Source organism: Microtus oregoni, unplaced genomic scaffold (genome assembly GCF_018167655.1).
Source record: "Microtus oregoni isolate MIOR12 unplaced genomic scaffold, Mior012 000013F_ref0000133, whole genome shotgun sequence".
NCBI classification, from domain to species: Eukaryota; Metazoa; Chordata; class Mammalia; order Rodentia; family Cricetidae; genus Microtus; species Microtus oregoni.
This window is the reverse complement of record NW_024543072.1, coordinates 48,747,148-48,761,430: the sequence shown is the minus strand read 5'-3', so window position 1 is coordinate 48,761,430 and position 14,283 is coordinate 48,747,148. Positions and strand designations below refer to the sequence as shown.

Below are 14,283 nucleotides of genomic sequence, written 5' to 3'. Positions count from 1 at the left end.
ACACTAATATGGTCCATTGACATCCATACTAATATGGCCCACGGACATCCACACTAATATGGCCCGTGGACATCCACACTAATATGACCCGTGGACATCCACACTAATATGACCCGTGGACATCCATAATAATATGGACCATGGACATATACAGCAATATGGTTTGTGGACATACAAATTAATATGGCCTGTGGATGTGTATACTTTAAGAGTCTAACCCTCTCATCTAAACTTTGTTTTCTTCATTAATAGCCAGTTATTGGTATTCCTCTGTTTTTGAAACCTGATATTCCTTTCTGTCTCCCTCAACTGCCTCCTGCCTTACTTCCTTCTCCTCTATTCCACCTCTCTATAAATGCCATGCCAATTACCACCTAACTCTATTCTCTGATTCACATAAAATATATACTGGGCATCATATTTTAGGAGCCATGTTAAATATTGGAAATGCACAGGTAAAAACATCACAGACACTGTATGGCCCTCATCAAAGTTATATTCTAATTGAAAAAGAAGACATCAAATGAATATTTATATAAGTACTCTTAGGTATCATCATGGTATATTCTGAAAGACAAACAATGTACTTTTGCTCAAAAGAAGGATTTAATGCAGTCAACTTCGTGTTTTGAGAAGACCACTCTGAATTCTGGGTAGACAGAAAAGAGCGAGGAGGAGGACGGCCGCAAGAGGACATACAATGAACAGTGATGTTGCTTTCAGTATCAGGAGTGCTGCGATGGAGATACTGAGGCTCATTAGTGAGAAAATCAAAGATGCAAATAAGAAGATTAGATAAGAAAATCAAAGACCCATGATGAAGCAGAAGCTGTAAAGTGAAGGGCTCCAAGTGCCAGGAGGACATCTGTCATCAGCAGCTGCGCTTGAGAAAGGTGGAGTAAGACACTGCCGGTATCTATTCATCATGGAACTGACACAATCCAACACTGAAGGCAGATGCCTGGAGCATGAAAGGATGCAAAGTCGGCTGTGAATGAAGAGCAGGTATGCATTTTTATATAAAATATCTGTACTCAAGCGGAAGCTGACAACCTAGATGGGGAGGGGAGGGGAAGGACTAAATAATTAACTACTATGGTTCCTTGTGACATGTGTCTGATGTGGATCTGCTTTAGAAAGAAAAGGAAATCTCCTCATTAAAGTAGGAGAGGAAACCACAGAGGAAAATCATGGGCTGCATGTGTCAACTTTATGGCCAAAAATTAAAAAGAGAAAGATGTATGGATCTCTTATCTCTTGATTTTAATTTGTCTTTGATTAGGAGCCAAGTTACTAGCTGTGAATAGAATAATGGGCGTGCTGTAGTAAAAAAAAAAAATAAATAAAATTGCTGCAAATAACTGAACAGCAAATAGGGAGGCTGAGTAATGAGTCAAGGGTCTTCTGAGGGAGGGATAGAGATGACCATGAATGTAAAAATTCTGCTTTGCATTCCAGCAAGCTCAATTGGCATGGCACGGCCAGTACTCTCCCACCTTCCCACCAATGTCAGCATCCTCCACTCACATCTGTTCACTTCCCACATCATTAGCTTAATCTTATTAAAAAGCTCTTGTCCAAACAAGGCTTTAAACCCACTAAAGAGCCTTAAGTGCTACCCATCTCAAATTTTATCTTCTCCAGAAGCTAACACAGTTGTCTTGATCAGTGATATAGAAATCAGAACAACTTGAAATAAAAATTATAGGCCCTAATAGTCTAACAACAGAAAACAAAGATGGAAACAAAAAGAAGTCGCAGAATTGCTGTGAAAGGTGTGTTGCGTGCATTAAAAGTAAATAAAGAACAAAAAACAAAACAGATTAAATATGATAAGAAGGAAGCTTCTCCCAATACAAGTAACCAAACAAATCTAGTAACCAAACATGTCATAAATTCTTCAAGAGATCTGTCAGGGTGACAACCAACTTACACAATAAAAAAGAACCAGCTACCTTCATTTTATTTTAAATAGAAATTTAAATGGAGGCTTCACTTTCCTTTTGTTTCTTTTTGGCAGAAGTCCCCCATAAGCAGCATCGTACCTTACAGTTAGTTGGCTTCACAGTAATCAAAGCCATGCCAACATTAGCAATGGACGTCCCACCTCATGGCTCCCTGAAAACATAGTTGGAAACCTGCCATCACTAGTGGCATATGGGTGTTCATCAGGTGCCCTTCCTAAGTTGCTGTATCTTGTGTCCAAGTGTACTTTGCCTTTATTTCGCAATAACACTGAAACCCTGTGTGTGTGTGTGAAAGTGTGTCTACTTGTGAATTTAATGAATAAAATTATGTTAACTTAAAATATTCAACTAATAGTAAAAGCTCATGAAAATAAGCCAAGAATTGTTCTATCACTAACAAGAAACTTCATCATTCATTATTTCAGCAGTTTTTCTTCATAAATTTCATTTATAGAAATAGATTGGTAGAACAGAAAGGAAGGCAGAGACATAGGGTGTAATAGGTAGACAATGATGATGAAGAGAGGGAGATGGATGGAAGGATACATACATACATACATACATACATGATAGATGATAGATAGATGATAGATAGATAGATAGATAGATAGGCAAATGAAAAGGATAGATCATTCAAAAAGATTATAAAATATATTACTGAATATTCACTCAAATTTAAAAAAAAATGTTAAAGTAAAATTAAAATACTGTACCATCAATAACTGTTCTTAATTACTTTATTTTAAATTCTGTATAAGTAGAAGTCATTTTTTGACTACTTGGTCGTTTTTTGATGGTATTTTGCAGCTCTTTGCTCTGAAATATGAAGAACTGAAACACTTTTTATATCCTCTTTTAGTTTGGAACTCAAGTCAGTTAAGGAATGTTGTCAAGTTAGCTAGAAAAAAATCTTACTTCTATATACATTTCTTGAGGATGTTTTTCTAATAAAGGTTAGTACTCGTATGCCTTATTTTAAAAAATGAATAATGTATTAAGGACTAAAGAGTTGGGCCACGAGTTAAAAGCACTAGCTGCTCTTCCGTAGTACCTGTCTTCAATTCCCAGAATTCACATGACAGCTCACAACCCTCTGTAACTCCAGTCCCAACGGATCAGTCTGAAGCCCCCTTCTCATCTTCATGGAAGCTACATGCGTGCAGTGAACAGACACCTGTGCACATAACACCCAAATAGATAAAATAAAAATAAAGGGGAAAAATGTTAATCCTGTATTAGAAAATATAAATTGTGCTCTATCTACACAATGAGAAGCTGTTCATTGGTAAGAAGGAAAGAAAGAAAGAAAGAAAGAAAGAAAGAAAGAAAGAAAGAAAGACAGGGAGGGAGGGAGGGAGGGAGGGAGGGAGGAAGAGATAGAGAGAGAGAAAGAAAGAAAGAAAGAAAGAAAGAAAGAAGCTACTAGATCATGTGAAGATGTGGAACAAGATGGAATTTACATTATTATTATGTGAAATAATCCAATCTGATTCATGTTAATATGACTTCATGTTATCAGACTTCCCCTCTACAAGATTATATGATATAGCAGGTAAAACTATATGGAAAAAAGAAAGATGAGTGGATGTCAGAGGTTTTGTGTGAGAGAGAATTAACCATGTGGAGAACAATGAGTGGTATTCAAGACAACAAAACTATCCCCCAATACTGCAGACATGGGCCATGACATACTTTTCAAAACACATAAAATGTACATTAATTGCAAACCCTTACATAAACTACAGACTTTGGACAAGTTTGCATCAATTGCAAGGTTTATGCTAACAAGTGCACTGCTCTGATGTTGGGTGTTAAGAGTCCAAGATGTGATGATAAGTGTCTTGTTAACTCGCTCGGTTCAGGGACACCCAGACAGAAGATTAGTAAAACAGTACTTCTCCATTCATCTCTGAGGATGGTCTCCAAGAAGACTAGTGTTTGAATCACTGGGCTCCATAAAATATGCCTTCTGTCCTCTACGTGAACTGGCATGGCTTGATATGGATCTATGTCTTATTGCCATTGGGTTCTCAGGTCTTGGATCTCTAAGACATGATACCAGTACCACCATTCCAGTAACTCTACTCCTTAGGCCTATAGCCCCAGCATCATAGCCCCAGCATCAAATCCTCCAGATGCAAATGAAATTATATCCCCAACTTCCTTGGATTTCTACCTTGTAAACAGCATATCAAAACACTTTTCAGCTTCCATAACATACATGAGCCAATTTCTCTTATATTCTATTAAATCTCTCTCTCTTCCCTTTCCTTCTCTCTCCCCCTTCCCCCACCCCCGTCTTACACACACACAGACATCCCTTTGTTTCAGTTTCTGAGACTAAGAGGTTATACATAGGTGGGAAGAATTTGGGAATTATCTGTGTCTTCTGCTCGGTTTTTTTTCTGTGGCACTAACACTGTTTTTAAAAGTCAAATTAGAGATAACTACTACAGCTGATGATTATTACCAAAATAATCAGCATTGGGTTGATCATTCTCAAAGTCTTTTCATTTTTGAAGCACCTATCCTGCCTCACAAGCTGAAGAAATCATGCCCATATTGAGCAATGTATCGGAAGAAATCACTAAAATTTATCATTAGGCTGTAATGACATTTCAAATTTCGCAACTCACATCACGTGTGGAATACAGCCCCTCACTGTCCTTTGGACCCAGGAGTTTCTTCATGCTTTCCTTTATGTTCTCTTTCCTCTGCTGTCTGAAAGCTTTCTCCTCATCACACAGCGCCATGCTGAACCGTAGGTCTGGGCATGAGCTATGACAGAAAACAGAGAGATCAATGAGCCACAGCTCCCAGGAGCCTTGCTACCCAATAGTCAATCTCTGAGGTTCCCCAAAACTGCCGGCTGCTTCCCTCAAACGAGTTCCAGGAAGCAATCTTAAAACTGTAGAACAAAATGATAGCTACCTTAAAACGGTTTTGGTTTTTGTGCCCTATGGCAAGCAAAGATCTAGGACTGAACTCGAAACAGAGGGAGCAAAGCAAATTTAGCAACCTGTATTCAAAAGCGAACAAATTAAAAATATTTTCTTATAAAATAAGTGATAGTTAAGGGCTAGAGAGAGAGTTCAGAGGTTAAGAACACTGTGTGCTCTTCCAGAGATCTTGAGTTCAATTCCCAGCCATCACATGGTGGCTTACAACCATCTGCAATGAGATCTGGTGACCTCTTCTGGCAGGTAGGCAATGCAGGCAGAACATTGTGCACAAAATAAATAAATAAATCTTTAAAACAAAACATTCATAAATATAAAAATTTTTAAAAGTGATATTTAGGAAAAATAAATGAGTTAACAGTCCCCAGTACATTGTGAAATGGTTTGTGTGAGATGTTCCTCCTAAGTCTTGGACATGAATACTTGATCCTCATTTGGTGTCTGTTTGGAAGATTATGAGGTGTGGCCGTGTTGGGAAAAGTATGTTATTTGGCAGTTTTGAGTTTTCATGTCACAACCACTGTGTTCTCTACTTTCTGCTTATGGTTGGGGATATGAGCTCTTAGCTGCTGCTTCTGCCTCCTGCCATCTGGTACCTCTGCTCTACCAGCATAACCTCTAACCGTTGGGAACCTTAAACCCAAAACAAACGCTCTGCTGTAAGTTGCCTTAATCATGGCACTTTATCATGGCAAAAGAAAAGTACTGTATATTAGGACAATAAAGACTTTCAGAAGTGTTTCAATACAGAAGATTGTGGCTTTGGTACAGCACTTTAAAAGCTTAAATGGTCAGGAGTACTTCCCTTGTTCCTGCATCCCCACCACTTTAGCGTCTAACACCCACTACCATCACAAAGCTCTTAACTCCCAGGAAGCTTGCTTGCAGAGATAATGTTTTAATAAATTCCCTTGTTTAATGGAGGACTCCCTTGAAAAGGGAAGTGCTTCAAACAACACAACTCCAGGTAACCACAAGTGCAGAAGCATCTACAAGACATTTGGATCCTTTATTTATACTCCTTTTTGAATAGTGGCAGCCACAATTCCTCAGAAACTTATATCCATTAAAAACCACATTGAACATAATGTATTATGACATCTATAGAAGAAATTATTGAACATCATTTATGGCCTATCACCAATGGGAAATGGGCTTTAAAAACCACAATTGTTTCCATGGGAATAGATGTGTTACTAGAAAGAGGGCCCTTGAAAAGAAGCACTAACTCTGACAGCTATTCCCCAGCTTCCAAACTATTGTAAAAGAAAAGAATATTAAAACTCTGCTTTTTGGATTTTGAGTAGCTAGCTGAAGGAGACTATTAGGATACTATTATGTATTCAAAGCTTTAGGCATTATTTCACACATAAAGAATTCTCTTTAACAATACCACTCTAAATATTCTTCATCTGATTAAATAAATGAACTTACCAAACTTCAAGCGACATTTCCAGGATCATTTCAGTGACCTATAAAAAGAACATATCAACTAGATGAGGTTTTAAAGCATATGTGCTTGATATAATACAAACAGGCAAAATGAAATTTGAATGATTAAACAAATAAAAAGGAATAAAAGAAATACAGATCTTTCTTTATATACATGCTCATCAATTTTTGTCAGTTATATATAACTCTACATGATAAATTATTTTAGTATGAATTGCCTCTGCCTGATTAGTGGTGTGATAGTTATGGTGATAAAATCAACTACTTTTAATTTGCATTTGAGGCCCAATTCACAGAAGGGAAGTCATGGCAGGTACTGTCAACCTGGTCAAAAGCTGGGGAGGTCATATCCACTGGGGTAAAACTAAATGGATACAGTGTCAAATTGCTTTTTAAACATTTGTTTCTACCCATGGATTAGTGCTCCTGGATGGCCTTGGTTAGGAAAGCTTCTATTTGTAGTGAGCAACAGTTAATGCAGAGACCTATAACTGGTCAAAGTATTGAGAATAATTGACTGTGTTGAATGCTCAGCTTAGGATGGACCGTCCATATTACCCACTCCAAGTCTCAGAAAACATCAAAGAAAAAGGGTTGGAAAGAAAATAAGAGCTATAGCATAGGAAGGAGTTCTGTGAAACACTATCTTTTGTCCATTGTATGGCCACTGCACTTACGAACTCATAGAAGCTACAGTTACCTGTCCAATACATGTACAAGGTAGGACCCCTCCATATTCCATCACAGATAAGGGAGGAACTCATTAGAACCACCCCTCCCTGAGGAGTTACTAGCAGTTAATGGATGCTGGAGGGTGGAAAATCATTTTCCTCAATGGCCTCCGAGAAGTTACCCATACTTGAGTGAATAAATTCTTAGCCATGCTCATGCAAGCAACCCTCTTTAAATTCAGTGAACTACAAAAACAAACGAAAAAAAAATAGGAAGAAAAAGAAGGTGTTCCAGAAGTAGTGGAAGGGAGATGAAAGAAGAAATGGGATGGGGGTAAAATTTTCAAAATCTATTATATACAAAAATGAAATTGTTGGAGAATGGTAATTTCTTTTAAAAAAGTAAGTAATGCCTCTGCCTTATTATTTACTTCCCGCACTGAAATAAAGTACTTGGCTAAATGAATTATTATTCATAAAACATAAAAGTGGCTCAGATTCAAAATAAGGTAACACTACTGTAGTGAGCACTGTTTGGGATTTGCTTAAGATTGCATATTCAATGTCTACCATGGCCAAGAAACCAAAGAAATCCTGAGTGGAAGCTCACATGTGCATGTGTGCAACATGTGAGACTGGAATATGTACACTCATGCCTGCTGGTACCCAGATTCAGGATCCAAGAATCATCTACCAGTGCAATGAGATGAATCTAGATTTTACTTTCTCACGGGTACTTTTGAGCCAACTAAACTGTATCCGGTCAAGCAGAGAAGTTTCATTTAACTTAAAAGGAAGTACTTAATATTCACAGAGAAAACATGCACGAAAAGGTGCCTTTCCAGAAAGTACATCTCTGCTCTATTGAAAGACCTCTGACATTAGTTAGTACTGATGACATCAGTACTGAACAATGTCCCTGAAGAACCAATGGGAAAATATCCTGAAAGTTGTTGTGTAATTTTAAAATTGTGCTATTACTTTTATTATACTAGTTACCCTAAGAACATAGATTGGAGCGACTACCCAATCATTACTATAGAACTATGATTTGCTTCTTCAAATGCGAAGGCCGTAAGTTTAGAACCATGAAAAATTACAATATGTAAAAGGTATGGGAGAAGACAGGTTTAAAGTAAGTTTACAGATGATTCTCAGTATGGGCTTTATAAGTAATAGATAGTAAAATCTGTATAAACATATGTTTCAGAATGAACTGAACTTAAATAGGTTCCTACTACTAGTTCACTGCAGAGTATTTGGAACTGATGGACTGATGGGTAATCAGTGAATATCTGCTGAATGTTCATGTGATGTGGAGTACATCAGGCAATCTTGTCCTGTCAAAAAGTATCCAATAACTAATAGGGATAAAATCATGGGATGGTCTGACCCAAAGAATAGTTTTCTGCCTGACTTTATAAATCATAATTCATGAAAGGAGATGTAGCTATTACTTTTATGGCTGATAAAAAATACTCTAAAAATTCTAGGACAAAGGGAATTACACATTCCTGGAAGAATTGTGTTTCATTATAAATTAAAATTATTATAAAATAATTACTATTTATCAGTGGTAACAAGTGCCTAGATCACATCCCTGTCCATTTCTGACTTTGAAATTTCAACTGGAGTCTTTCCCACAGGGGACTTGGAAAAGACTTTATACTGAATAGTGTTGTCAGGGTTATTAAGTACGATCAATCAGGCACAGGAGACACAAATTCTGTTTTAGAGTTGCTGTTGCTGGGTGTTGTTTGTTTGTTTGCTTTTTGAGAAAAGATCTCACTATACAACCTAGGTTGACCTAGAATTGGAATTACAGCTATGTCCGACCATCTCAAAGAAAACATTTAGTTGCTACTAAAATGGGATTAAACTTAATGTATATCTCTCCAGGGGGCCAAATCGCCATGGATAAATGGATAGGAAATGAGCTATCTTATAACGCTCTATTGCAAAGTATACCTCATGAGAGTAAATATTTCATAGAAAGCTGAATTTTCAAATGGTACGTACTGGACCAACTTACATATTAAAATATTCAATTCTTGAAGGTATCCAGTGCGTCAATGCTTCATTGATTTAATATACAAAACAGAAATTGGATATGCCATGTTTATGATTTTATTTGTGTTCCCAGGAGAATACCTTTTCTATTCATGGTCATCAATATTTTTTAAGATATTCCTAAATAGATGATCCTAAATAGAGGCCAAAACTCTTAAGGGAAAGGCAGAATAAGAGCAGGCCCAGGATGTTTCTGTCATCTTGAACATCTCAGAATGTGTTGCTACGGTGGTCATCATGGATCAGACCTTCACTTCCTGGTGTTACCCAAGTGGACCACAGATGCTCAGAAGGAAAGTTTTCCCTGCCCCACCTCCCCTGACAATGCAGTATGCTCAGACTTGCTGGGAAACCTGATAGTCACAATTGCTACATCTCCTACCTGGAACTTGTCATTCAGCTAAAACGGCCACAAAAATATGTACTTCCTGTGAGACAAAAAACAACGACCAAAGTTTTCTGCCAACCACTACAATCGACTCTTCATGGGGGCTTCTATGTTGTAGGTCAGAGCATTAGAAAGCGGAGGAGGGGGGCGCAAATCTCCCAGGTAGCCCCCAACCCCGTGATTAGTAACAAGGAGCCAAAACAAGTTAGAAATCCAACTCCTCTGAATTACAGACGTAAAAACCAGGCTGCACCAACTATGCATTCTTGTGGAAACTAAAAACCTCTTCTCTGTATTCCACTGTGCAGAAAAATTTTGACATCTACCATGCAACATGTTCAGTCGGAGAAAGCAAAGGGAACTGGAGTAGAGAAACTAGTGTTAAAACCATTTCAGACTCTAACATAATTTTAAAGGTATCTAAGACATTGGTTCTCTTGAACATGTTGAAAGAATGAAACCACAACAGCAAATGTAGCATCTGGTAACAAAGAGGCACTTTTAAGGGGTTACACTGAAAAGATTCATACAGTCAAATATTTTAAGTTGACATCTATCCTTGCAATAACGAGTTTTTCAAGTATTTTATAACACACTACTTCCATATTTTAATATTTGTATTGTTTCATTTCAATAAATTATTAATTTCAAAATCTGATCTCTGGCCTGTTCATTCTCCTTTATCTCTTCTATGTAGAAACAAAGGCAAAAGACTGGCACATTGAATCGGCAACTGGTTTCCTATGTCAAAGAAATGACAATGAGATTTTAAGTGCGTTTCCATTTACATGACCTGTGCAAGATAACAAAATGAAAATTTTGAAAGTTTAGAGTCACTTTTACCAAGAATCATGCTGCCATACCCTGCTTGTAATTCCATCCTGTGGAGAATCAAATACAAATCTGTCAAGCAAGAACATTCTGAGCGAAGACTGGGGACTATAGCTCTGTCAATGTAGAGCAGGCTACAGCCATAGCAAGGGGATACTCATAAATACCATTTCTAATACATAAAACTTGACTAACATAAAACTTCCTACCAGGAATCGTCTATGACTCAAGAATTCGGGACAACGGTTGCCCAGAATACACCCTAAGCAATCTTTAAAGATGAAGAAACTACACTACTTTTTCCTGTGGCTTGTTCCTCTTTATTCCCTCTGACCTCATAATTCCTCAATTTATCCTTTTACCAAATGTGGACATCAGTGGAATTATAAAGAGTCAGTTAATAAGTGGCTTTCATATAATAACCCAGGTTTCTTAGAACACTGCCAGCAAGCACTTTTCTCTGTTTTGATCCTTGGTCTCTCTAGCTTTTGTCAATTAAACTTTAAGATTTTCACTATTATTGTCTAAGCAGGTTTTCAGCCTTTTAACATGAATAAAAGTATTCAAATATTTGTGGCTAGGTAGTATACTACGGTGTGTAGCTGACTATCTTTTACTCTTTTGATAGAACTTACTGCCCAAGACAGGGGCCCCACAAATAAAGAAATATTCTAAAATACCCTGTAATTCAAAAGTTATCTGTTATGGAGAAATCAGAGGAATTGTGCCCGGGTCTATTGCTAGTACCCGAAAATAAAAATGGATCTTCTTAAAGCCAGAAATTGTTTAGCCTACATTTGTACTATATCCAGCATAGAGGCTTCGTGATACTCTTGACATCTGTCTTAGGTGGGGCTGCTATTGCTGTAATGAAACACCATGACCAAAAGCAATTTGAGAAGAAAAAGGTTAATTTCAGCTTGGACTTCCAGGTAACAGTCCATCACTGGGGAAAATCAGCAGAAAATCAAACCAAGCAGGATCCTTGAGGCAGGAGCTGATGCAGAGGCAATGGAAGAGTGCTGCTTACTAGCTTACTCCTCCTACCTCGCTAAGCCCACTTTTTTACAGAATCCAGGACCACCATCCCAGGGATTGCATCACTCACAATGGGCTGGGCCCTTTCTCATCAATCACCAATTAAGAAAATGCCCTACAGTCTTGCCTGCAGCCTTATCTTAAGGAGGTGTTTTCTTAATTGAGGTTCCCTTTTCTCAGATGACTTTCACTTATGTCAAGTTGACATAAAACTAACCAGTACATCTCAGCCAGTGATTCTCAGACTTTTCATGAAATCCTGTCATTGATGTAGGATAGTGTGTTGCTAAACCTATTAAGACAAAGGGACCATAAACCAAACACATTGAATGTACCTCCCCCAGCTCACTTTAGATTACTTAAACAGTGCCCTTATAAAGCAGTGGTTGTCTTGCTACTGATGATACAGTTGGGTGGAAATGGTGGTGGCGTTTTCCTACTGTTAGTCAAAGAAAACAGCAAATTCTAAAAAATTTGTGGCTACAACTCAGTGGTAAATCCTTGCCTAACATGTCTAAGCCCTGGTTTCCATCCCCAGTGTTTATTTTTTCAAAAAGAGAAGAATTCGCAATTTTAAAAGTATGACTTCCACTAAATGTATCATTTCTGCACACACTGCAAAGCCAGAAATCCCTGCTGAACATCATAACCTGGTCCTCTGCAGTATCTTGATTTTTCTCCAAACTCTACTTTGTCTCCTGAACTTACCTAACTTAGAGTCTCAGAGTCTCAGACTTCACCCAAGGCAGTTCCTCAATAAAATTACCCTGACACTAACAACATTCTGAACTCAAGCTCAAAATTCTTATATTGCTTTAAAGCTTCTCCTGCTATCTCTTCCAAGGAGCTCATTTTCACGTCATAATCATGACTAAGCAACAACGAAAGCAATCGGCCAAAAGTAGACAAACGCCACATGAAACATGGCTATTTCTAAGCAATAATACTAACTTCCAAATAAAGACAGAAAATTAAAGCATAGTGCAAACCTGAGGCTCTAGTATTGGCCAAAACAAACATGCTTTATCTAGAGAATATGATTTCTCTGACTGACTTAAAAACTGCAGCGTTTTCATGGTTTGTTTGAAGTGGGCTACTTTGTCTATCTATATACATCCAACTAACTTCTGAAGGATCTAGAGCAGTGGTTCTGTCTGTGGATCCTGACCTCTTGGGGGTCAAATGACCCTTTTACAGCGGTCACCTAAGACCACCAGAAAACAAGGATAATTTACATTATTATTCATAACATTAGCAAAATTACAGTTATGAAGTAGAAACAAAAACAATTTTGTGGTTGGTGGTCACCAAAGCGTAAGGAACTTTATTAAAGGGTCACGGCATTAGGAAGGTTGAGAACCACTGACTTAGATCTTTTTTAGATCAAAATTAGCTATTCGAACCTAAACACTGTATTTGATAAATTCAGGAATGAGTGACTAGAGCAGCCTAAATCATTTTCAAACAAGTATCTGCTAAATTTGACTTTATCTGTGTGTCAATAATAAGCTCTTTAGTTGGATAATGACAAACAAATAAGTATGATATCCAGTTAAATGAGTTCCATGAAGCACGTGGTTCACCTTTAGTTAAATTAGATCAGTCACAACTATAATGAAAATATCTAATATGTACCCAGTGGTTTCTGGACCATGTACTGTTTCTCAGTACTAACCCGCTTAACCATGACCACAGTCATAAGAGGTGGGTACTAGATGCAACCCTGCTTCACAGATAAGGATGTGAGGAGTATATAGCATCACTCAAAACTGTTGACCCAGCTCTAAAACTGACTCTACCCTCAAAGCCCAGTGTTCTGGAGGAAGTTGAGCCGTAAGTCATAGTCTAGGTAAGAACGTTCAACAGCAATTCCAGTTTTCCAGCTCAGCAGCCCTCACCCCTACCAAGAAACTGCTTGACTCAACTCTTACACATTAGAGCTGATAACAGAGAGGCTTTCTTGTGTCTGCCACCCTGCATTGCTATTCTCATCACTTTCCAGGAAAGCACTCTGCTCTTAGGGCCTCCACCTTTTTTTTGACACAGTTTCAACCCTTGATATCTTTACACCATAACTTTTTCCTTGATAACCCTTTCTTGGGAAAAAGCCTAACCTTGCTGGCTCTCAGTTTCCTCTTACCTGGGTACAAACCTGTAATGACTCACTACCCAAACTGGGAGATGCTGTGTCAGTTCTTCCATCTCGCATGTACGTGCTGCTGGGTTCTGACCCACCGAAACTGTTCTTCCTCCATGCATCAAGTCTCTCCTCATTATCCTTAGCTAGAAATGGCATTCCTGAACATGTTGTGCCCATCCAAGATGATGGCTTCCCTGAGGCAGTTCCTGAGGTCATTCTGATGAGGACTGTCCTCTACCCTGAGAGTGAGTCACACTGGTCACATTTTTCTTCAATGAAAAGCTGAGCCTTTGATGTCCGGGCTACCCACAATGGCTGTAACGTATTGCCGTCTGTCCTTTTGAGACCTAGTCTCTTGCCCTTCTTTATTTCTCAGCACCAGAGCCATCCTCCTCCTTGCAGTTACTTAGCCTGCCAGACAGCCTGGGCCTCTAGACTACATTAGTCCGTTTACTTTTATTATAACCATGGCAGATAGGTATGTTACAAAGAACATAGGTTTGCACAGATTAGCTAGTTTCAGAGGCTGAAAGTCCAAGTGAGGATGCTCCAATTAAGGCCATGATAGATGGTATGGAAACAATTGAAACACCCAGAGATTATGTCAGGAACAAGGAATCAGAAAGTGCTGAGGCACCAGTTGTGTTTATTTAACATTTCCTCAACTCCCAAGGATGGCCAGCATCAATGACATACCTCCCTCCATATGTTAAGAGCTCCTATCTCCCACCTATCAACAGTGCAATACACTCTTAGTTCTGGACTC

General features: G+C 38.3%; 1 protein-coding gene across 1 annotated transcript in view; it reads right to left on the bottom strand.

Annotated features, from left to right (window-relative positions):
• The window catches only part of Pla2g4a (phospholipase A2 group IVA), a 139,304-nt gene that overhangs the window by 51,112 nt on the left and 73,909 nt on the right, over positions 1-14,283 (bottom strand). Inside the window, exons 6-7 of the mRNA XM_041662737.1 lie at positions 6,362-6,399; positions 4,604-4,745 (exon numbers count right to left, since the gene is read on the bottom strand). Of these exons, the coding sequence (XP_041518671.1) occupies positions 4,604-4,745; positions 6,362-6,399 (180 nt within the window). The remainder of the gene's footprint in view (positions 1-4,603; positions 4,746-6,361; positions 6,400-14,283) is intronic.